We start from the raw sequence: 24,706 nt of genomic DNA, 5'->3' as shown, positions 1-24,706 counted from the left end.
TACACCGTGTCGTGAATTTCTGGTAAAGAAAAGTTGCTGTAAGTTGTGCTACACTTTAATACCCTGTCAGATGGAAATACTGTAGTTTTGTGTTGTAGAGTTGTGGCCGAACTACAAATGCATCTTTCCTCCCTTCAGTAGTGCACTTAATAGGAAACGAAGTCATGTGTCTAACGCCTATTTAGTGCACTTCATTTTCAATAAGAGGTTAATTTGGGACACAGCCCTCAAAGCCTTCTAAATATCACTACATGAAAGAAAATTGTGCTTGATTCAGGTTGTACTTTGTGCTAGAAGTAAAAATATATTTTATTAAGATTATTTTGAAAATGTTTATCTGTAATATTGTAATTTTGCTTCGTTATAGGTGAGGTAAGAATGTCAGAGGAAATTCTCACTGGTGAAGACAAGGAGAAGGTAAGTTATCCATACAGTTGAAGTCAAAAGTTTAAATACACTAATAACAGTCATATATTATTTTTAATAAGTTGTTCAGGTATTCAGAAAATGTGTACAAAGCCATGTATTGTATTTATTAATGTGGAATGGCCTCCTAATCGAGAACAGCCAATGTTTTTTTCTGTGCTCATATAAATAGGGCTAGTTTGTCTGCACCCAACAACGAAAAGCCTTGTTACAAAGCTTAGAAAGTGGATCATAGATTTCTCCCATTTTTCTCCCTATTTAGCGTAGTCAATTTGTCTTCCGCTGCTGGGGATCCCTGATTCCATTCATGGTGGGCAGTCCTAGCGGACCCCTTCTTTTCGCCCATGCATTCTGCACAGACGCCTTTATCTGCTAATCAGGGTCCTTGCACAGCGTTTGAAGACCCCACCCACATAGTCCGGTCATACCGTCCTAGCAGACACGGTGGCCAGTTAGTGCAGAATCTCTGCGCTGGTGTGCTAGCTGTGCCACCTGGGCGCCCTGTGGATAATAGGTTTTAACAAGCAACTTCAATTCAGATCATCAGTGATGTCTGTGGAACAGTAGTCTCTTTGCCAAGACTGAGAGAAAAACCCAAAGTGTTACGTCCTGCTGAGAGGGAATTTGTCCGTAAGGTCCAATTAAAACCAAGAACCATTTAAAAACGCATCTGCCTTGAAATGAACACTGTTGGTTTACAGGTGTCATTGTCCACAGTCAAGACTGTGTTGCTTAAAGTCAGTCCAAAATCTGCATCCTGTAGTTTAACTGAAGCTGGTTTGTGATCAGAGACAAGAAAGAGTATGTTTTTAAACCACAATTCGATGGCCAAGGCTCTGTGATGAGTTGGCGTCCTGTCCAGGGTGTGTTACCAAAGAAGCAGGACCCACGGTGACACTGGACACTGACCAGGATAAAGCGGTGGAAAACATATAAATGGAAAATGGAAACAATTGGGTATTTGAGCAGAACAATAATGTTAACACGCCAGTGCTGGTTTTGGATTTACCAGTCAGGCTATATTTAGGTTTGTGCCAGTAAACCAAGAGGATGAATGATATAAAAAAGGTAGATTAAAATGAAGCGCTAAGGGACATATAACCAGATATTAGGGGTGCTATAGGGGTATTTTTGGCCCGGCAGATTTTGTCATATGTTTAGGAAACACGCAAAACACTTCTGAAATAATTGCTGTGAAGAGCGTGTTCAAATCATTCAGTTACAGTTAAAAAAGACAAGCGTCTGTAAACCTTTGACTAAATCTGTATATGCACTATACCTTAGTGACTACGCTGTGCCATAGTTGGCTTATAATAAACATTTTTATCCATGTTAAAGCTGAAGAAGCGACTGGAACTGCTGCAGAAGGAGTACGAGAGAACGGCACAGAGACTACAAGTAAGTATGAGTGTGTACACCATATAACCAAAAGTATAGACAAATAATTATTGAGTTCAGTTGTTCCAATCACACGTATTGCTACCAGGTGCATCAAACTGATTATTTACTGTATATATAATGAATTATGGGCTTTAATAATTGTGGCATTTTTGGGACTGTGCACACGCTGTATTGCTTTTTGTTTTATCGCTGTGCATTTGGAAATGTATGTATATATTGTTCGTAGAGAGCAGAAAGGAGAGAGGCAGTGCGCAAACATGTGCAGAAAACGATCTCTGATCAAAATCGCCTGTTGCAAATCAACACCCCGGCCGTTCTGGAGCAAAGCTCTTCCTCTTCCTCGGTATCATCGGACCTGCTGTCTAACCAGAATTTGCCTTCCGAGACCAGTGAGTATCGTTTAATTTAACGTGTACGATGTCGTTCTGTATGAGGACGCAGACTGTATTACAGACTCGATACATATTTGAATGATCTTTTAGAAATCCTGTCACTCTGCCACAGTGCAGCTCCTGTCCACACGTACTTAGACCCAGTTTGCAGCTGACCTTTCCAAAGCTCCTCCAATGAGACGAACTGTTTGATATGAGGCTGTAAAAGTGACTCAGGCTGTACAAACAAAACTTAACGTGACTTATTGTAGTAAAACAACGAGTGAGGGATTTCATTAGTGGAGGAACTTATGAGCAGTAATAATGAAGATTATACTATTATAATAATTTTGTGCTCCTGTCTCCTTCTTTTAGTACATTAAACCACTTTGAGCTTTTTTAACAATAAGCATTTTGTTTTATTTATTTATTTATTTATTTATTTTTCTATTTTATTTAAACATTTTCTCCCAATTTAGTGTAGTCAGTTTGTCTTCCGCTGCTGGGGGATCCCTGATTGCATTCGAGGTGGGTACATTGGGAGGTGAGCAACCCTTAGCGGAACCTTTTTCACCCATGCACTCTGCACAGGCGCCTCTATCTGCCAATCAGGGTTTGAAGACCCCACCCACATAGTCCGGTCATCCCACCCTAGCAGAGACGTGTCTGCGGCTGGCACTGCCAATCGTGCCCGCTAGATGGCACCCAGCCGACCAGTGGCAACACCGAGTTTTGAACCGAAGAGTTCAGAATCTCGGCGCTGGTGTGCTAGCGGATTATCCCGATAAGCGTTCAGCGTTTTAGACTCTCGGAAAAGCTGATTCTGATTCTCACAATTTCTCAGAAGCTCGAGCTGTAACACAAGTTTAAAAGTGAAACAGTGAGGAGAATCCAGATAAACACAGATACACGTGGAGCTGTAACCCTGGATCTGACGCTTATTCCACACTAATGCAGATTCGTGTCATATTCACACTGATGAGGTTTTACCTCACCGCTCAAGCCGAGCGGTCAGCCAAGCGTAACACGCTTCTCCTGTGAATGTTGAGCCCCACCACTGCCAGGTTGCTGCTGTTGGGCCCTTGAGCGAGGCCGTTAACCCTCAATTGCTCAGACTCTATACTGTCACTGTACTGTAAGTCGCTTTGGATAAAGGCGTCCGCTCAATGCCGAAAATGTAAATGATGTAAATGCGCCCTTACAGTCCAGCTTCTGTCCAGATGTTGAGATTCACCTGCTTATGTGTGTGTGTGTGTGTGTGTGTTTCTCATCAGCTAAGGTCCGTTTCGATCTCCCCGAGGGCTCGGACGCTTCATCCCTTTCCTCCCTGAAGTGCAGACGGAGCCCGAGCCTTCGCCTGCGATCCAAACGCAGCCGCCTGCGCCTGCAGATCAGGGAGAGGGAGTCCGATACCGACGAAAGCCAGGAAAAGGTGAGAGGGGGGGCGGAGGGGACGGACGAGACGAAGAGAAGAGAGGGAGCGGATAAAGAAAACCACCAGGACGCGGAAATTGTTGGAGATCTGGACAGAGGACACAAAGAAGAAAGGAAACAGGAAGCTGAGACGAATGAAGATGAGAAGAAGGATGAAGATAATTGGAACCCTGATCATCTGAGTGCAGAACGGTCCTCACCAGAACACTCAGCTGTGGAGATGCAACCAAGCAGCCAGTTAGAAGCAACTGCTGATCAGAATTCCCACTCGGCAGATATTCCTAAACAGTCCGATGAGGTGCAGATCTCCACCCACTCGGAAAACCAAAACGGTGCAGCTTCGGCAAATTCGGACGTTTTGAGCTCCTGCACGTTAATCGAGGGCCTGCCCTTCCCCGTCGAGTACTACGTGCGTACGACCCGGCGCATGGCCTCGGCTCACTCCTCCGTGGACATAAACGCCGTCATCCAGAGCCAGCTCTCCAGAGGGCGGGGCAGGCGAAGGTCCCCTAAAATACAGACGCCCGGCCCGCGACCGGACGGCGCGCCTCTCGAAAAGCCCGGATGCAGAAGACGGGGGGCGAGAGGGCGTCGAGGGCGTCGAGGGCGCGGGCGAACCCGAGACTCCGAGTCTGACTCCTCCGCTCACTCCGAGGCAGTCCCGTCATCGGACCCTGGGCCGGATTTCAAGCGTCTTTCCGATTCTCAGCTCTACCTGGACTGTCAGCTCCTGCCTGATTCCGAGGTGTATCCCATTTTTAGGAAGAGGCGCGGCCAGGCGGGTACGTCTCAGTCTGGAGTGCAGGCAAACGGTACATTTGAACACATTTATGCACATTTACGTTTTCGGCATTTAGCAGACTTACAATTATGACCGAACACAATTTTGAGCAGTTGAGGTTTAACTTGGCGGTGGTGGGGCTTGAACCGGCAACCTTCTGATTACTAGTCCAGTACCTTAACCACTGAGCTATCACTAGAGGGTTTTCCATCCACCAACTTTTTTCAAACCTGGATGGAGAAGCTCAAACTTCGAAAAAAGACACAAATATCGCAAAAATAAGTTTTCACTGCGTAATTACGCTGCGCTATTTCTTCTGCCTCCTGCGCATTCGGTAATACGATGTAATGTTTCATTCGTTTTGATGTTATTGCTTGGCATACAGCGTGTACACTACGGTGAACTGTTGTTACGCTCACGCCGAACGTCTCGCCCACCACCCTGTACTCCGCACGAGTGGCCGGCTTGTACAAGGCAATAACGATCCTCTTTTCAGTTGGCACGGGTGTCCGGTGACTGTAAACTTTTGGCTCTACAGATGACCCGATCATGGTGCATAGCTCATCTATTTTTTCCCCACTTTCCCCCCCCCAATTTTTATCCCTATTCTAGTCGTGTCCAATTACCCTGATTGCGTCCTCTATACTGGTCCGACCCTTTTGCCGCTGACTGAGGACGCCACTCAACTGACTTGCGCCCCCTCCGGCACGCAGCCAGTACAGCCTGCATTTTTCACCCGCACGAGCCGCGTTCATACACCGAGAGACACTGCGCACGGAGGGTCACACCCCCCTCAGTGTTATTCCTCAGCCCTGTTCAGGCGCCGTCAGTCAACCAGCAGGGGCCGCAGTCGTACCAGTTATGAGGACCTATGATCCGACTCTACCCCTAAGCCCTGAACAACAGCCGAACGTCGTTCATACTGCCGCCCAAACCAGTCGGAAAGGTAGAGCCGAGTTTCGATACGATGGATCTAGAAACCCAACTCTGGTGCGCTAGCGTACTTTACCGCTGCGCCACCTGAGCGGCTTACATTCTTGATCAAAAGCTCGTCTGAAAAATGGTTCTGCACAATGTGCTCCCAAAATTGTTTAGTACGTTTACGTTCCCAGATGCGAGGTGAACGTCGCTGTGGCACGGAAACAACATAACCATAAAAAGATGGCAAATGGTTGTAAATATTATTCTACTTAAAGCAAAAACCGAATTAAATCTCTCCATCTTGCTCGTTTCTCTGCAGCGCGTTTACACGTCATGTAAAGGTTTTTTCGCATAACTGTAGTTGATGGAAACGCAACATTTTTCGCTTTTTTTTTCTGCCGATATTTCGTAAATGCGCATTACACTTGCGAAACGTTTGGATGGAAACCAGATTACTGCCCTATATATATATAGACGCACAGTACGGTCTTAAGTATGTGGACACCTGACCGTGAGCTTGTTGGACTGCCCATTCCAAATCCATGGTTATAACTATGGAAATATTGGACTGTGTCTGTTGGAATTTTAGCCCGTTTAATCAATTTGATCCTGGATGGAAAGAATCTGGCGCAAAGCATGTTCTTTTGGGCCTTGCTTCGTGCAGAGGGGCACAATTAACTCATTTATTTTATGACCTGAACTCTAGCAAGGGTGTCCACATACTTTTGGTCATATGGTGTGTTTTTTTGAAAGGTCAGTGACTTCAGTGAATGTTTTCTTCGTGGCTAAATATTTAAATCACAGTTTTTTTCATGCATAATAAGGGGCAAACTTTGGTTGGGCATTCAAGTACCGATTTTGGAGCAGAGGCTTCTTTAAGGCTTGTCAAGCTTGCTTGACTGTGTACAGTGATACCTCTGTTCTAGCAGCTCCTAACTCATGGTAGACCCTTCATAAGGTCAGCATAAGGTGACAGTTTGGGGTTTCCCATTCGCTTCCTAATTAGTGCACTTGAACTAGGCCTATTTATACGTGCACAGAGAAGTCACCAGCCGTATTCCATGCTTTTTGTGCTCTTCTTCTCCAGATGTTCCACGTCTTCTGCCTCCGTTGAGTTCCCTGGACCACCGGAACCTCGGCCACGTGCTGACGGTTTTCGACGTGCAAGACTTTCACCTGCCGGACGATGAGTTCGGCCGCCTGAAGTTAGAGAGGCTGTGCGCGCCCGGTTCGAACCCGGAACCCTTGGTGCACGGCACGGGTAATAACTTTAGGAGGAACGGGAATACCGGCGGTCACGAAGCACGGCGGGCGGAAAGCGAACGGTTCGTTCAGGAGCCGCTTCCCTGCAGCGCGACTTTAGAAAACAGCCTTCCTTTAAGTCAGCTGACTTCCACCGTCCAATCACAGGCTGAGAGCGGACAGGCAGAAAGACGTCCTGCGCACACGGGGGATGATGCGCAGACGTTCCTTCAGCCTGATACGAAAACATCCCAAAGCTGTTTGATGCTAAATCTTAGCATGTCTTTGACGTCGCACACCCAGCAGGTCGATCCTGGCGCCTCCTTTATCTCTTTGGGCGCGAGCCCGGACCGTTTCGTCCCGTCCTCTCCTTCTGACCCGGGAGTTTGTCGCTCCTCGAAGCAAACCCATGCTGAAAACAGCAGAATACATCAAACCGAAGAGCTAGCTAAACCTGGAAATGACGAGTTTGAGGTCAAACAGGCTGGTGGAAGCATGGCCGAGACCCACGGTCATCATAATCTCTATGATAAAAGAGAGCATGGCAGCATGTCCAGGGTCAAAAATGTTCCTGAAGTGGAAATCCAGGCTCGTAATCAACCGAACGATGTTCACAGACCGATCGATAGCTCTCCTGGTTTGGAAGAAGACGCTCAACTCGGGTCTGAAGTGGACAAGGAAGCCACCGAAGAAGATCCCAGTCTAGCAAAGCAGGGTCACATGAGCCCAGATGTGGAAGTACGGGCACTTCCAGACGTTTCTCAGGAGATGAATATTAACAGCGACATTTTATTCTTTCCTGAAGATAAAAAAGCAAACGGCAGCGAGTCTGAACAAGCAAACGGCGTCTCGACGAGCCCTCGATCTGAGAATCAAGATCGTGGCGTCTCTGAACTCGTTGACGTAGAGCAAGACCATCAGTCAAGTTTTCCTGAAACTAGGGGGAATGCCAGGCTGCCCGACGATGTCTTGACTTGCGCAGTAACAGAAACTAGCGAAATTGGTCATGAAATCGACTCTGGAGCCAATAAGAGACATAAGCTTGACATCGGATCCCAAACCAGGACTGAAGATCAGGCCGACCTGGACAACACGTGTGGAGATGAAGATATTCACAAGAGCAGCGGTTCAAACAACGAGACCTTGACACTTTTTGAAGACCCGGTCCAACCAAGAGCTGATGAAGAAGCTGGTTTAACTTTTAGTGCGGACGGAACCAGAACGGACGCCACAGAATCCCAAATCCGTCAATTCCGTTCTCGTAGCGCCCTCCGGAAAACCCATACGCTTAAAGTAAGTGGTAATATAGCAGTCACTGTTTTTCTCTTATGTTACAAGTCAGGGGTGTCAAACTCATTTTCACTGAGGGCCACATCAGCATTATTGTGGCTCTCAAAGGGCCGATTGTAACGTATCCTGCTGTGATTGCAGTCTGCTGTTTTTCTTGGAGGCTGAATTCTGCATTTATATCGTCCTCCTTTACCACAGACACGGCCTCATAACACAAGAGACGCACCGGTTTTTCTTCCTGAAGCACAAACTTGTTTTCCCTTTCATTAAATTTCCTCCTTCTGCTTAATTTTCTTACTTATCTTCTTGTACATTTTAGGATCATGTGTAAATATGTGTAACATCATCTACTGGCGGGATGTGTCACTTTGCAGGTCACAAAATCAGCCTGCATTTTGAAAGATGCAGTTTATTTAGGATTTTACAGTGTATTTTTAAGACAATCATTCTGCCCTCACTAATAGTTTATCCCCCTTTCTCAGCTAGACAGACAGACAGACAGACAGCTCCCTTCAGAATACAGTCGATTTTATTTGCTTCCCAGCTGTGTGATACACTGTGTGCATCAAAATGAAGTAAAAATACAAACAATAAAAACAATAAAGAACTTAATACAGTAAAAGCACACAGCTGTAGTCAAGTGTTACATCTGGTACAATATGAGATTTAACCAAACGTAAAATAACGCTAATGAGTAAAAATTTTGTGTAAAGATTTGTGTTTACATTACTGACTATGCTACTTCACGTTCTCTTTGCCGTAAAAGTCACATAGCGAAGGTCAAAGTTAATTGGCATGACTACGATGTCACGGTTGTCTCTTAAAGGCGCAGGAGTCCCGTTAAATTATAAGCGCGTCTCTGTAACGACTCGAACCATCACAACAATCATACAGTCGTTAAACCTCTCACGGGCCACAAAAAATGACGTGGGGGGCCGGATCTGGCCCGCGGGACGTGAGTTTGACACCCCTGTTATAAGTTATAAAAATGTTATAGAAATATGTGGACACACGTATAATTTAATATATAGTGGTGGAAAAACCCTTAATGAAATACGTCTCGTGGATTATGAGTAGAAAAGGGTTTTATTCTTGTCTGCAGTAAATGTGATAAGAAGGAAAGTAAATAATCAGCCTTTATACTCCCATCAGTGACCTTATATTCCACCGTTAACAGAGATTTCTTAGCTAGAACACAGGAACTGTTTAACACAGGAACTGCGCTGTGCTGTAAAGGCATGGTTTGACACTTAAGCATGGAGGAACTCCAGTGGCCTACAAAGAGCTCTCATTTCAACCCTATTAAAACTGTTGGGATGAATTGGGAAGCCCTGCAGAAGGTGGTGTTATGGGCAACTCCATGTCACTGGACTCCATGATTTTGGATTGGTCAGGTGTCCACACACTTTCGGCATGTAGTGTATCGTATATTGTGATATGTGATCACGGCTGTGTGTGGATAACAACAAGCGTGTCTCCGTGTCCAGGCTCTGGATGGAGCTTGTGTGTTGGATGTGTGCGTGGTGCGATGGTCAGCTGAGGACTGGTGTGTGTGTGTGGCCGGTGAGTGGAGTGTGTGCGTCTGGGCCCAGAAAGCAGGCGTGCAGCAGTGGGATCTTCTACACACTTGGACCTTTACGCAGGTAAACACACACGACACATAACAACCTTCTATCACAGCGGTTCTTCACACGTGTTTGAGTGTGCGGGTACTGGCGACCCTCCGCGGCCAGCGTGGGGTCGGTGCGGGCAGCAGAGAAATCATAACTGGGAATTGGCAATGACTAAATTGGGATAGATTTGCATTTGAATTGAATAAACATAATATAGTGGTGCTGCACTTTTGACGTCTGATTCTGTGTGTCCAGTCGGTCATCTCTCTTCAGGAGGTGCCGGATGGTTTCGGGTTGCTCTGCGTGTCTTTGGGAAGGCTGGAGATCGTGGAGGCAAGGTATGACACACACACATGAGGCATAACATTATGACCACCTCCTTGTTTCGACACTCACTGTCCATTTTATCAGCTCCACTTACCATATAGAAGCACTTTGTAGTTCTACAATTACTGACTGGAGTCCATCTGTTCCTCTACATACCGCGCCCCGTGGGCAGCGTCCCCAACAGCGCGCCATGGGCAGCGTCCCGTGACCACTGATGAAGGTCTAGAAGACGACCGACTCAAACAGCAGCAATAGATGAGCGATCGTCTCTGACTTTACATCTACAAGGTGGACCAACTAGGTAGGAGTGTCTAATAGAGTGGACACGGTACTTAATAACTCCAGCAGCGCTGCTGTGTCTGATCCACTCATACCAGCACAACACACACTAACACACCACCACCATGTCAGTGTCACTGCAGTGCTGAGAATGATCCACCACCTAAATAATACCTGCTCTGTGTGGGGGTCCTGACCATTGAAGAACAGGGTGAAAGGGGGCTAACAAAGCATGCAGAGAAACAGATGGACTACAGTCAGTAATTGTAGAACTACAAAGTGCTTCTATATGGTAAGTGGAGCTGATAAACAAGGAGGTGGTTTTAATGTTATGCCTTGTCTGTATATATATAATTTATAATATATAGCAAGGCCCTTAACCCTTAGTCTTGGGTCCAGTTCTGTAAACCTGGTTGATCTGTGTGCGGTGTGTTGGTGTTGGTGTTGCAGGATTCTCTGCTGCCCCGGAGTGGACGGCCCGTTCTCTCAGGCTGACCTGTGTAAAGATGCTCTGCAGGCTGTGCTCGCTGTGTCTGGCTGTAGGGTGACGTGCTGCTCTTCTCCCAGACCTCAGCAGATAGTCCAGGTGTACACACTCGCTCGGGATGGCAGGTAATGCCAACACACACACACACACACACACACACACACACACACACACACACACACTTACATTACTTACAGTATGGACTATATAAAACATCAGTACACAAAGCAGATTTCAATTATATCAGCTTCTGTAGTATGTTTTGTCTCTGTTATGGACTCGGATCAGTGTTTTGAGGTTATAACAGCAGCAACTCTTCTGGACGGGAGTCAAGAAGCACGTCTGAGGTCAGACAGTAGTGTTGGGTGATTAACCCTGGTTTGTGATCAATGTTCCAGTCAGTGTATGTACTGGAGTCCCTACACGTCTCGACAAACCATGTCTTTTCGACCCTCACTTTGTGCACAGGGGTCCAGCCATTCAGAAACTGGAATTTCTGAATGATATGGAAAATAATAAGTATTTAAAATATGTCAATTCTTTCTCTGGCACCAGACTTTTGAGTGCCCGATTGTGCTGAACGTTTTAGAGCCCTGTGCTCTTCTTCAAGGTAGCGTGCTGAGAGAATTAATTGCACGGGGGCCACAGAAGCAGAATGCTCGCCCCTCATCCGCTCGTCTCTCCGCAGGGTATCTTATACACGTCCCCTGGCCTCCTGTAATCACAGCGTTCAGACCCTGGCGGTCGTGGAGGGAGAGAAAGACGCTCTGATCGGCTGGACCGAACGTAAAAACCTCCTCATTTGGTGAGAAGTACTTTTCCGCTCTTGTTTATATTAATTTACGTGCACTTTATCATCATGATATTAATAATTTAGGCCTTTTTTTAATCCCAGGAACATGAAATCGGGGCAGCTGCTGCAGACTATCCGACTCTCGGAGACTGCGCCCACGGCGACGTGCCTGAGAGGATACTCCTACAGGGTAGGCATGACTTGGGTTGCCAGATTGCAGCATAGTGTGACGTCTATAATCTGCAATCATGTGTCCAATAATTGGCAATACCTGCAGGAGAGAAAAAAAAAAAGGCCATTAAGTCTGCTGGGTGGGAAAAGACCGGACCGAAAAGTGGGTGGGGTCTTTAACGCAGTGCAAGGACTTTGGTTAGGTGCCCGAGGAGCCTGTACAGGAAGGGACACGACCTGAGTCTTCGGCAGTGGATCGTTACGCAATCATGTCTGATTTTAATGCAGTGACACCTGAGAGATCATGGGCATTTTACGTTATTATTCACTATTGGTCTTTACCACAGAGAGGACTCAGGATTCTGGGAATCTTTCAATAATGTTATGGGCTGTAGATTTTTAATCACTCTTGGCAGTCCAGCAACCTGTCAGCGGTTCGTGGCTTGTCCCTCCTCAGATCACTGTCTGTGAGCACTTCTTGCTCTTTCGGACCTTATGAAAGTCCCTTGTTTTTATTTTCATCAACTATGCTATCCTGGTCAGGGTTGCAATGGGTCCGGTTCCATTCAAAACCCTGGACAGTTTGAACCTAATAAAACAAAGACTGCGTTTGCTCTGGCGATCGATCAAATCGATTATCACTGTTTGTGCTTGTGTTCTGTGTGTTCCCTCTCTCCCAGGGTGTTCTGTGCGTCCTGCTTCAGCGAGCGGGCGCTTGTGCCGAAGACGAGGGTTCCGCTCTGTTCACCCTGATCGCCACAAATCCACTTACAGGAAAACATTCCACCCTGACCTCCATCACTAACCCGACCACTCACGCTGAGAGGTGAGAGAACCTCGTACAGACCCGTACAGTCTTAAGGTTTCGCTTAAATGGGTATGTAAGTATTTGACGTTCTGCGTATCTCTCAGGTTGATGGATGGCGATACGTGTGAATCGGCTCTGGCCGGAGTTTTCCAGTCCGGATATCTCGCCGTCTGGGATCTCCGAGGAGGCGCCTCGTGTGTGTATGCAGATAAACTGGCAGAAGTGTGTCGCCTGGCACGGTGGGCGGGGCCAAACGTTCTACTCACTGGATATCTAAACGGCGACGTTAGTCTCTACCAGTATAAACCAGTATACTGATGCACTAGTGAAATTAGTGGATGCGTTAAGTATGTGGACACTGAATGTGAGCTCATTCCAAAACGCTGAGCATTTATTAACTGTGTTCTAAAAAGCCTTTTGTTTTCTGGCATTGTTTTCCAGAAGATTTTTGGAGGTAGGGGGCATGTGTAAAAACAATGTGCCTGTTCCAGTTTACCCCAAAGGTGTTTACTGGGGTTGAGGTCGGTGCTCTGTGCAGGCCACTGGACTCCAGTTCCTCCACACCACACTCAAACCAAGTCTATGGAACTCGCTCTGCACACAGAAGCAGGAACAGGAAAGCGAACGTATACAGCTGTTAAAAAGAGGTGTGGTAGGCGCCCAGGTGGCGCGGTGGCATATTCCGCTAGCACACCAGCGCCGAGATTCTGAACTCCTCGGTGGCTGGGCGCCATCTAGTGGGCATAATTGGCCGTGCCTGCAGCAGACTGCTAGGGTACTGGACTATGTGGGTGAGGTGGACCATAATTAGGAGATAGAGGCGCCTGTGCAGAGTGCATGGGTAAAAAAGACGGGGTCCGCTAGGGACTGCACACGGGTCGGAGGAGGCGTGAGCAGGAAATATACCTTATTCAAATGCAATCAGGTATTCACAGCAGCGGAAGACAAATTGACAACGCTAAATCGGGAGAAAAATGGGACAAAATGCATAAATAAATAGAGAAAAATAGGTGTGGTTGGGGTGTCCACATACTTTTGGCTACATAGTGTGATACTTAAAAAAAAAAATCCAACTTGAATGTACCGTTCTGCTTCGTCTTTGTGTCTGTTCTGTATCAGTGTAATAAAAGTTTTAAATTTGTTAAATAAACGTCCTTTTAAAAGTCTCGTCTTTGTGCCTTTTGGAAAATCTCGCGTACACCTTTCTCCTCAGAGTTTAGTCATTTCCAATTCCCTATAACAGCTTCTCTGATGCTTGCACTGCCCTCACACTGACTGAGAGCCACAGACTTTGGACCAGACTGTACTGTGCAGTGTAAAAAGGTCGTTAGTGAACCTGTAGTTTAACCTAAGACTTGTTGTCTACTGCCACCATGCGGATTATAAGATAAATAACCATGACTTGCCGTTTCTGGCTTAAAAATTCATGGCTTAAATATTTGTCCCATTATTCATGCGGCTAAGGTATGAGTTTAGAACAGCAGAAATCTGGCAACCCTAATAATAACAGACAGTTGCTGCCTGTAAGGTATAATATAACTTATATATGTAACTTATATACAGGGGTTGGACAAAATAACTGAAACACCTAGTTTTAGACCACAATAATTTATTAGTATGGTGTAGGGCCTCCTTTTGCGGCCAATACAGCGTCAATTCGTCTTGGAAATGACATATACAAGTCTTGCACAGTGGTCAGAGGGATTTTAAGCCATTCTTCTTGCAGGATAGTGGCCAGGTCACTACGTGATGCTGGTGGAGGAAAACGTTTCCTGACTCGCTTCTCCAAAACACCCCAAATTGGCTCAATAATATTTAGATCTGGTGACTGTGCAGGCCATGGGAGATGTTCAACTTCACTTTCATGTTCATCAAACCAATCTTTCACCAGTCTTGCTGTCTGTATTGGTGCATTGTCATCCTGATACACGGCACCGCCATTGGATGCACATGGTCCTCCAGAATGGTTCGGTAGTCCTTGGCAGTGACGCGCCCATCTAGCACAAGTATTGGGCCAAGGGAATGCCATGATATGGCAGCCCAAACCATCACTGATCCACCCCCATGCTTCACTCTGGGCATGCAACAGTCTGGGTGGTACGCTTCTTTGGGGCTTCTCCACACCGTAACTCTCCCGGATGTGGGGAAAACAGTAAAGGTGGACTCATCAGAGAACAATACATGTTTCACATTGTCCACAGCCCAAGATTTGCGCTCCTTGCACCATTGAAACCGACGTTTGGCATTGGCACGAGTGACCAAAGGTTTGGCTATAGCAGCCCGGCCGTGTATATTGACCCTGTGGAGCTCCCGACGGACAGTTCTGGTGGAAACAGGAGAGTTGAGGTGCACATTTAATTCTGCCGTGATTTGGGCAGCCGTGGTTTTATGTTTTTTGGATACAATCCGGGTTAGCACCCGAACATCCCTTTCAGACAGCTTCCTCTTGCGTCCACAGTTAATCCTGTTGGATGTGGTTTGTCCTTCTTGGTGGTATGCTGACATTACCCTGGATACCGTGGCTCTTGATACATCACAAAGACTTGCTGTCTTGGTCACAGATGCGCCAGCAAGACGTGCACCAACAATTTGTCCTCTTTTGAACTCTGGTATGTCATGTTGTGTGCATTGCAATATTTTGAGCAAAACTGTGCTCTTACCCTGCTAATTGAACCTTCACACTCTGCTCTTACTGGTGCAATGTGCAATTAATAAGGATTGGCCACCAGACTGGTCCAATTTAGCCATGAAACCTCCCACACTAAAATGACAGGTGTTTCAGTTATTTTGTCCAACCCCTGTATGTAGTTATAGTTATTCTGCTGCTGTTAGATTATACAACCAGCACTGCTCCAGACAGATCGCGTACACACACACTTTAAACTAAACATAATGTGCAACATTCTTCATTTTTTACCATGTGCAATTTTAGAGTTAATGTGCACTTATTTGTAAATATTTTTTCCAGAGTTTTTTTTACTTTTATTGTTGATAATTGTCTATATTGTTATACATTGTACTGTTAATTTATCTATTTTTTTGTACTGAGTGCCTTGCTATCCCTGTGCTGCTGCAACACTGTGAACTTCCCCACTGTGGGACTAATAAAGGATTATTTTATCTGTAAGACTTGCTTTCGGACAGAAACACTAGAAACTGGTTGAAATATGAGCAGTGTGACATGTCAGCTAGGGATTGTTTTCACCCTTTTTGGTGCCTCAAGTTTTTTCTGGTAGAGTCACCATTCAGGGTGTAAAAACATTCATTTATAACTTTCTGATAGAGCTGAATGTGCAGTAAAGAAAATTTGGAATGATTGCTGAGTGTTTGAAAGCAGCTTTAAGGTGTGAATGTATATGAAAGGCTTAAGATAATTGTGGGAATGAAACAAAACAAATCTACAACAACCCTATGATAAAATGATGATGACTTCTGATGACCTCCACTTCTATTCAACATGTAACTAGATTCTTTTAATCTTTTTTAATCCTCCGTTGGAGTATCACTGCTGTTTGTACTACCTCTGTTCTGAACAAGCATAATCCGGCCTTTAGACACATGTACATTTTTGGCATTTATTTGGCAGATGCTTTAATCCAAAGAAACCTACAGTATACAGTCCAAGCATTTAAGAGTTAAGGGCCCTGCTCAATGGCGCAACGGGCGGCACGGTGGGTAGCACTGTCGCCTCACAGCAAGAGGGTCCTGGGTTCGATCCCCAGGTGGGGTGGTCCGGGTCCTTTCTGTGTGAAGTTTGCATGTTCTCCCCGTGGGTTTACTCCGGGTGCTCTGGTTTCCTCCCACAGTCCAAAGACGTGCAAGTGAGGTAAATTGGAGACACTAAATTGTCCAGGACTGTGTTCCATATAACCTTGTGTGAACTGATCTTGTGTAATAAGTAACCGTTCCTGTCATGAATGTAACCAAAAGTGTAGAACATGACGTTAAAATCCTAATAAACAAACATAAACTCAATGGCCCAACAGTGGCGGGGTTTGAACCAGCAATGCTTTGCTGACTAGTCTAGTACCTTAACCGCTAGGCTACAACTGCCCCAACACAGTTCTGAGCAAGTATCCACATGCTTTTAGACGGAGTTCTAAACAAGCATAAACCTGCCTTGAGATGGAGTTCTGAGCAAGCATTATACATCTGTTAGAAACAATTCTGAACAAGCCATCCTGGCAACCTGGCAGTGGTGGGGTTTGAACCAGCAACCTTTTGCTTACTAGTCTAGTACCTTAACCACTAGGCTACCACTGCCTAAGCATAAACCAGCCTTCAGATGCAGTTCTGAGCAAACATAATGAGCTTTTTGCCTCACAGCAAGAAAGTCCTGAGTTTGATTCCCAGGTGGAGTGTATTATTATTATTATTATTATTATTATTATTATTATTATTATTATTATTATTATTATTATTATTATTATTATTATTATTATTATTATTATTATTATTATTATTATTATTATTATTATTATTATTATTATTATTATTATTATTATTATTATTATTATTATTATTTATTATTTATTAATTATTATTATTATTATTATTATTATTATTATCATTATTATCATTATTATTATTATTAGTAGTAGTAGTATAGGGTGGCACAATGGCTCGGTGGCTCGGTGGGTAGCACTGTCGCCTCACAGCAAGAAGGTCCTGGGTTTGATCCCCAGGCGGGGCGGTCCAGGTCCTTTCTGTGCGGAGTTTGCATGTTCTCCCCGTGTCCGCGTGGGTTTCCTCAGGGTGCTCCGGTTTCCTCCCACAGTCCAAAAACATGCCACCAGGGTAACTGGAAACACTGAATTGTCCTATAGGTACCTGGCCGCTAGATGCACAAACCAGTGCATTGTAGTGCCGGTCCCAAGCCCGGATGAAATAGGGAGGGTTGTGTCAGGAAGGGCATCCGGCGTAAAAACTGTGCCAAATCATTAATGCGGATCACTATGCGCCGAGAGCCGACCCCGCAACCGAATGGGACAAAGGCCGAGGAAGAAGAAGAAGAGTAGTAGTAGTAGTATATTGGGTAGCACTGTTGGCTCAGCAAGAAGGTCGTGGGTTCGATCCCCAGGCGGGGCGGTCCGGGTCCTTTCTGTGTGGAGTTTGCATGTTCTCCCCGTGTCTGTGTGGGTTTCCCGCGGGTGCTCCGGTTTCCTCCCACAGTACAAAAACATACGGTCAGGTTAATGGGAGACACTGAATTGCCCTATAAGTGAATGGGTGTGTGGGTGTATATGTGTGTCTGCCCTGCGATGGACTGGCGTCCCGTCCAGGGTGTTACTGTGTGCCTTGCGCCCATTGAAAAGCTGGGATAGGCTCCAGCACACTCTCCGTAACCCTGATTGGATAAGCGCCTGAGTGAGTACTTTATTGCAATTTACAATATGTCCCAACCTTTACAGAAATGGGGTGGCTAGGTCACTCAGTGAGTGGGTAGCGCTGCCGCCTCACAGCAAGGGTTCGATTCCCAGGTGGGGCGGTCCGGGTCCTTTCTGTGTGGAGTTTGCATGTTCTCCCCGTGTCCGTGTGGGTTTCCTCTGGGAGCTCCGGTTTCCTCCCACAGTCCAAAGACGTGCAAGTGAGGTGAATTGGAGATACAACATTGTCCATGACTGTGTTTGATATTAAAAACTTGAACTGATGAATCTGTGTACCCAGTAAGTACCCACAGCTTTCAGACGCAGTTCTGATGAGTGCGCTCCTGTAGGCGGCGGTAAACAGACGGAGTTGGAGCTGCAACCATAAACTCAGAAGAAAAAACGAGGAGAAGCTTTTCTGTTGCATTGTGGGAGGAACAGGGGTGAAAGATGGCGGCCCGCGTCCTGTCCCGGTGTGTCCGGTCACTGCAGCGTGCTCCGGCTGTATTTAAAAACAATGCGTGTGTCGGTGCGGCGCAGGTTCGTCTGATCCAGGAGCGCGGATTGATCCAGCTGCTGGCGCTGCACAGACCCGCACTAGTTCAGGTGAGAGGAGAGCAGAGGACAGTGAGGGGACATGAGATGACCTCCCCAGATATCTGCTCTCATACTGACCACACCGCTCATTATCATAATTAATATTATAATTAGAGTTGGGATCTGTTTTTATTCATTATTATATAGACACACGTGCTTTTATATTCATACTGGATCTGATGTGTTGGGTTAGTGCTGCATAAGTGCTGCGTACAGCCGCCATGGCTCCTCACAACTCTATTCATTTCTATTCCTACACTGAATTTAAACATTTTAAATCCTGTAGAACAGAGAATCTCATCCTTATGGTCATTTCATAAAGGCAAATGAGAGAAAAACATATTTTACAAGATTCTGTATGCCCCTGGTTCTGACCCAGTGGGCCCTTTATAATAATCAAATAATAATAACTACAAATTAAAATTCATTTGTGATGTGGTGACCTAAAATACAGTGCTACCTTGAAACTCGACCTAAGTTGGTTCTGGGAATGGCGTCGAGTTTAAAAGATGTTGAGTTTTAAGGTATTTTTTTTCCATAAGGATGTATAGGAAGCCTGTTAATGCGTTCCATGGTCCCGTGGAAATGCATATATTTTAGGCTAATGTAACATAATGAGGTTGTTTTTGACACGTATACACTGAAAATAACCCAAATATAATAAAAAAACAGTTAAAATTAGTGGATAGAACAGATAAGCAGTAATAATTAAGAGAGGTTTAGTGTTTCTATGTCGTTCTTTTAATATGGGAAATGTTCAGGATGTTAGTCTGTACTAGAATTACGTTATAGATCCTGTTTAGCAGGTAGAAGTTTCTCCACAAGTGGGAGCTGTTGGCACACTTACAATGTAATTTGCATTGGTGATGGTGTATTTTATTTATTGCTCTTAAATGCCTTTGATTCAATTGAATTATTATAGGAAATCAGTTTGTCTTTTAGTAAACAGTCATGATGATTAGAATTCACAATGTACCATTGACAGCTTCACTTATGTCTCAGTTTGTGTAATGTAAATAAGACATGACGATTTGATTGCTCCATTCAACAAGTAGACTTTCAGGAATTACCTTCAGTCCAAATATGGACAGTGCCACCAACATTCCAGCAGCTTCAATATTTATTTGGCAGTTTGGGTTTCATCTTGACCTTGGTAGGAGTCCACTGTTCCGTTTACATTTTACATTTACTTTTTATATGGACACAGAATAGTCACCAGCTGAACTCGGAAATGATTGAAACCGCTCAGACATGCTTGTCCCTAATAAATAAATGTAAACTAGTGATTTGAACTGCACTGGTGCACTTGGTTCTCAAATGTTTATCTGTTTTGTCGTTAGACCCCCCGGGTAATGCAGTGGCGGCGGTACGGTGACCTTCCACCTTTAACCTTAGACTCCATCCGAGACCGCGTCCTCTACGTGCTCAAGCTGTACGATAAGATCAGTCCAGAGAAGGTAAGTGATTGAGGTCCAACTCTGATTTTGGGGAATTAAATGCTAGCTATAAACAAAATATGCTTTTGTGTAAATGCAGATATACACCATATGTCCAAAATAATTCGGACACCTACCCATGACCTTGTTGGACGTCCTATTTCAAAGAAAAATGGTATTAAATAAACAGAGAGTGACCTCTATGTGACCTTTCAGCTATAACAGCTGCCACTCTTCTGAGAAGGCTTCTCACAAGACTTTGAAAGTATGTCTGTAGGAATTTGTGCCCATTTAGTCAAAAGATGACGGCAAGTCTATGGCCAGGCATTGAAAGCCTCAGTTGATGTTCCAGTTCATTCCAGAGCTGCTGAGTGGTGCTGAGCTCAGGTTTGATCACACCGCTGGAGTCTCTATAGAGCACAGTCATGCTGGAACAGGAAAGGGCCTTCCCTAAACTGTTGCTGCAAAGTTGGAATCATATAATTTCCTTTATATAATTGATTCATTACACCTGTTAGCAACTGCTGTGGCTGAAACACATGAATTAAATAAATAGAAGGGGTGTCCCAAGGGGTGTATTCCATATAGTGTATGCAAAAGTTTGTGCACCCTTGGCCAAATTACAGTTACTAATGGTTGGACTGGCCTTTTTAGTAGGAAAGCATGTCCTGTTAGCGCTGTTTGTAGGTGGACGTGTTAATTATTTTCTGTTTTTTTTTATCAGTGGACATTATCTGACCACAGGACACTGCTGGCTTTATATTTCTGGTTTGAGCACCGTTGTCAGTGACACTGAGGTGTTGAAAAATCCCAACAAAATCCCAACAACTAAGAATGGTCAACCATTCAAACATCACCTCATCTCCTCAGTGATTTTGTACAGATTTTTGTACACAACAGATCTGACCATACGCTGCTTTGATAGACGATGGCTGCCGTTTCATCCCTCATCCCTCTGATTGCTTGACCTTGGTGTGGAATGTTTCTGTTTCAGCTTCAGGCCACGTCTCACTTCATGAAGGATTTGGGCTTGGACAGTCTCGATCAGGTGGAGATCATCATGGCCATGGAGGACGAGTTTGGTTAGTACCAGTGTGTTCCTGGGACACTATAGAGCACGTAAATGTACAGTTATAGAAATTAAAACCCTCGTCTGAACTAATGTTTGTATATTCAGAGTTACTACGCTAGCTCACTACCACTGGTATCCAGAATTCGAATACACACAGGTGCTATCGGCCGGTCGAGCTTGTACATCCAAACATGATTGCTATGGTCTCTCAGGAGGGACTGGCCCTGTGATGGATTCTGGGCTTTGTAACGACTGGTTAGTGTGGGGAAGCCCCCTTGAAGAGAGGCTAATGGAGCTTAGCTACTCGCCCTGTCCTCCAACACACACACACACACGACCAGTTCAGGGTAATGGGAGTATTTATTAGGTATAAGAGCGTCCACTCTTCCACTCATCACAATCCTGGATAGCAGGGGTAGAATAAAACAGTCAGGCTACAACCTGAGCTAATCGCTATGCGTGCTTATCTATCGATGTCTGAACGCTCTCTCACTTAAAGGGACCGTTACAGCTTGCACCCAGTAATTCCGTAGAAACCAGACCCACCACGATCTGAACATCACCCAGGTGGGAACCGATGTTCCTCCTTCATAGTTCCCCATGAATCTAATTCTTTTCACTATTTGACTCTCTTGTAAATTGGGAAATTTCATCAGTTTCTGACTCCTGGTGGATTCACAGCTCTTCCCAGTTTCATGTGTATGAAGATAATGACTCACTGTGGTTCAGTGAAGTCTTAAATAATTTAGAATGGTTTTGTAACCCTGGGACAATAGTGGTGCTCTGACCACAGCTTCCAAACAAGTACACGTATATATGACGAATAAAAGCGTTCTAACCTCTAAAATCATTACACTGCATAGTGTTCCTGTAAACACTTTAAGGTGACTGCTCGACATTAATGATGAGGTGTAGACGTGGGATTAAACCTGTTCTCCTAATTTGCCGAACTGATTGATTCAGTGACCAAGCAGGCACCTACATTTGTACCTGGGTGATACAGGTGTTGGATAACTTTGTGTTATAGGAGTGATTGCGTTTGTCCACGGCATCGTTTTGCTAGTGAGCCGTTTAATCCCGTGTGTCTCTTTCCGTCTCTGTAGGTTTTGAGATTCCTGACACAGATGCGGAGAAGCTGATGACTCCTGATGAGATCGTCCAGTACATCGCAGATAAGAAGGACGTCTACGAATGAGCTCTGCTCGTCTGCTGTAAGTCAAAATGTATTAGAAATACGTAAGATGATCCTGTAAACCAGAGGTCCCCAACCTTTTTTGCACCACGGACCATTTTCATATAAGATATAATCTTACGGATCGGCGGGGGCAGGGGGATAACTATACTGCTCACAAATCACCTTTTTGTCGCTGCAATGAGACGCTGCTTCCACCTGGGGGTGATATGAGATGATAAACACCCATGTGTTGGAAATGGAAGCAGTGTTTTCAATCTCTAATTATTTATTCTTTCTGTGTGTCCCATGGACCGGTACCTGTCCACGGCCCGGTGGTTGTGGACCACTGCTGTAAACAAGCCGTCAGTAGCTTTATCATGAAATAAAAACAATGTCACCAGTGTCAAATATTGTCTAAATATAACATGTTGAACTTTAATCATCTAATTATGTATTCGAACCTCTGTTTGGCACCTCGGTGTTCAAAGAACTTTGCTCTAAGATTTTGAGGTTTAGGGCAGGGCCACAAGGTCTGTCTCCAGGGGGCAGTATTGTATTCCTATGCTTGCTACCTCGCTTGCTCAGTCGATTTTCTCAAAAAATGATAATAAACGTTGAAATGCAAAACACACAGATTTGAAAAACAAACAAAAAAAGGTTCCTGAGATATCATTTATATTTGTTGTAATCTAGTTAGATGAGAAAGTGTTGACTATATTTAATAGATTATTTATCTCCTTTTTAAATGAATTCAAGTGAAATTGAATTGGATTTGGGTGTTTTTTAAAACTAGTAATGTGTTTATATGCTCAGGGACTGTAGGTGAAAATGATCTTGTGAGCTAACTATGGTGCAGTGAAGAAGGTCCTGGGTTCGATTCCTTCCACAGCTAAAAAACGTGCAGTCAGGTGAATTGGAGACACTGAATTGCCCTGCGATGGACTGGCGCCCTGTCCAGGGTGTTAGTGTGTGCCTTGCGCCTATTGAAAAGCCTGCGCGAGAGTGAGTGAGTGAGCATTGTCCTTGACAAATAAAAAAAATATAAAATGAAATGAGCCAGTGAATATACAAATTCAGCTTTATGTACAAAAGGTAGGACAGAAGCAGGATGGTATTTAGTTGAACACAGCACGAAGAACAGATATATAATGTTTAATTAGCGTTTGTAATGGGTTTAAATACACACCGACTCTGAATTTGATTTATGCGACACATTCTGTAAGCCTTAGAGGCTCTTGGAACTTCAGAATTGGTTTTAATTACCAAGTTAATCTATACTCAGTCGTAGATTGGATTAGACTCATGTGTCCGTCTTCTTTCTTTCCAGGTACAGATTTTTGTTTGGTGAGACTCGATGGCTACAGCGCCCGTCACTCACTGCGTATTGTGTTCAGATGTTCCAGTTTATCTGTTTCTCCTGTTTTGGACTTTGAGATTTGCAGAACTGCTCGACCTACTGCAGAATGTTAGGATGCATTTCATTATTCATAAAAACAAAAACATGTTACCAAAATTAAAGCCTTTACATCCCTTATTCATCCGGTGTGTGTGTTAGTATTTTGTTTGTGCCTTAATTCAGTTCATTAATGAGCAACTGGACCAAACGTGTCATGTTTTGTTTCACGATTAATACAGCTCTCGGATTATTTACACCCTGTGTGGACACCTGACCAACCCCTGGACATCTCATTCTATTTAAACCCTTAAACAGGCGGCACGGTGGCTCGGTGGGTAGCACTGTCGCCTCACAGCAAGAAGGTCCTGGGTTCGATCCCCAGGCGGGGCGGTCCGGGTCCTTTCTGTGCAGAGTTTGCATGTTCTCCCCGTGTCTGTGTGGGTTTCCTCCTGGAGCTCCGGTTTCCTCCCACAGTCCAAAAACATGCAGTCAGGTTAATTAGAGACACTGACTCGCCCTATAGGTGAATGGGTGAATGGGTGTGTGTATATGTGTGTGCCCTGTGCCCATTGAAAAGCTGGGATAGGCTCCAGCACCCCATCCCCCCCAAATAAGTCACAAAACGTGTCAAAAATATACATACAACAATCTGCAATTTACATACAGCACGTTTTATGTGTAAAAATTCAACAGTGCAGTATAACATTGGCCTTTGACGCCTCTGTATTTGTTTAACTACAGTTGGTGACCTGTGTCCATATCAATACGGCTATAGTCTTTTGTTTTAAGAGTGAATTTGTTTATTTCTTGCCAGTAAACCATTAAAAGCTTCATGCTTTGCCAGTTTGGCATGCTTTTCAGTACACAGGTCAGTAGGTGGTATTGGTTAAAATATATGGACTAGACCTTTGGTTGACTTAAAGGGAGGTGCAGCTGGGACTAACGGAAGCTCCAGCACCCCCCGTTTCCTTCTATGTAGTAAGCCTGGATAACGTTTCCTTTTGAAGTTCCATTAAGCGTTTTCCCTCCTTCTGTGTTGGTGTGTTGTTGGACATTGTAGCTTCAGGCATTTCCATATGTAGGTCTGAGGATGCTGTTCGATTTTGGGCTCTAGTGTTTGTGCACTGGGGTAATAATGTGGACATCACTCCTAATAAGCACGCTTAGCCATAATTATTGCTAACAGCTCAATGAAATTCATTTAATAAAAGAAATGATGTGATTTCAGCCAGCAGTTGTAGGAAAAAGCCTTTTTCTGGGTCCATGAAGACATGCATTGAATAAACTCCAGTGACCTTTAAGATTTGAACACCAACATTTG

The 24,706-nt window shown here is 44.7% G+C and overlaps 2 protein-coding genes across 2 annotated transcripts; both read left to right on the top strand.

The window, feature by feature from the left end:
- Positions 1–13,507, top strand: palb2 (partner and localizer of BRCA2). The gene is made up of 13 exons (XM_063009762.1): positions 1–38; positions 368–417; positions 1,765–1,824; positions 2,054–2,216; positions 3,473–4,444; positions 6,422–7,869; positions 9,354–9,509; positions 9,735–9,817; positions 10,536–10,697; positions 11,261–11,377; positions 11,468–11,555; positions 12,217–12,362; positions 12,449–13,507. Exons 2-13 carry the CDS (start codon positions 379–381, stop codon positions 12,660–12,662), a joined length of 3,648 nt encoding a protein of 1,215 aa, XP_062865832.1. The 5' UTR covers positions 1–38; positions 368–378; the 3' UTR covers positions 12,663–13,507.
- A 4,614-nt stretch (positions 13,508–18,121) lies between these two features.
- Positions 18,122–23,523, top strand: ndufab1a (NADH:ubiquinone oxidoreductase subunit AB1a). The gene is made up of 5 exons (XM_063009784.1): positions 18,122–18,316; positions 19,648–19,764; positions 20,738–20,825; positions 21,919–22,026; positions 23,317–23,523. Exons 1-4 carry the CDS (start codon positions 18,161–18,163, stop codon positions 22,008–22,010), a joined length of 453 nt encoding a protein of 150 aa, XP_062865854.1. The 5' UTR covers positions 18,122–18,160; the 3' UTR covers positions 22,011–22,026; positions 23,317–23,523.
- Positions 23,524–24,706: the final 1,183 nt, after the last annotated feature.

This window comes from Trichomycterus rosablanca, chromosome 15 (genome assembly GCF_030014385.1).
Source record: "Trichomycterus rosablanca isolate fTriRos1 chromosome 15, fTriRos1.hap1, whole genome shotgun sequence".
NCBI lineage: Eukaryota > Metazoa > Chordata > Actinopteri > Siluriformes > Trichomycteridae > Trichomycterus > Trichomycterus rosablanca.
Note: the sequence above shows the minus strand (reverse complement) of the source record. Positions and strands in the feature narration are given on the sequence as shown.

What these genes read in the sequence shown, in the direction of transcription:
- palb2 (XM_063009762.1), top strand. Translation starts at nt 379, where the DNA reads ATGTCAGAGGAAATTCTCACTGGTGAAGACAAGGAGAAG. An exon ending in GAACGGCACAGAGACTACAA is followed by an intron (nt 1,825 to 2,053) that starts GTAAGTATGAGT and finishes TATTGTTCGTAG; the next exon opens with AGAGCAGAAAGGAGAGAGGC. An exon ending in ACACTTGGACCTTTACGCAG is followed by an intron (nt 9,510 to 9,734) that starts GTAAACACACAC and finishes CTGTGTGTCCAG; the next exon opens with TCGGTCATCTCTCTTCAGGA.
- ndufab1a (XM_063009784.1), top strand. Translation starts at nt 18,161, where the DNA reads ATGGCGGCCCGCGTCCTGTCCCGGTGTGTCCGGTCACTGCAGCGTGCT. An exon ending in ACAGACCCGCACTAGTTCAG is followed by an intron (nt 18,317 to 19,647) that starts GTGAGAGGAGAG and finishes TTTTGTCGTTAG; the next exon opens with ACCCCCCGGGTAATGCAGTG. An exon ending in GGCCATGGAGGACGAGTTTG is followed by an intron (nt 20,826 to 21,918) that starts GTTAGTACCAGT and finishes CCGTCTCTGTAG; the next exon opens with GTTTTGAGATTCCTGACACA.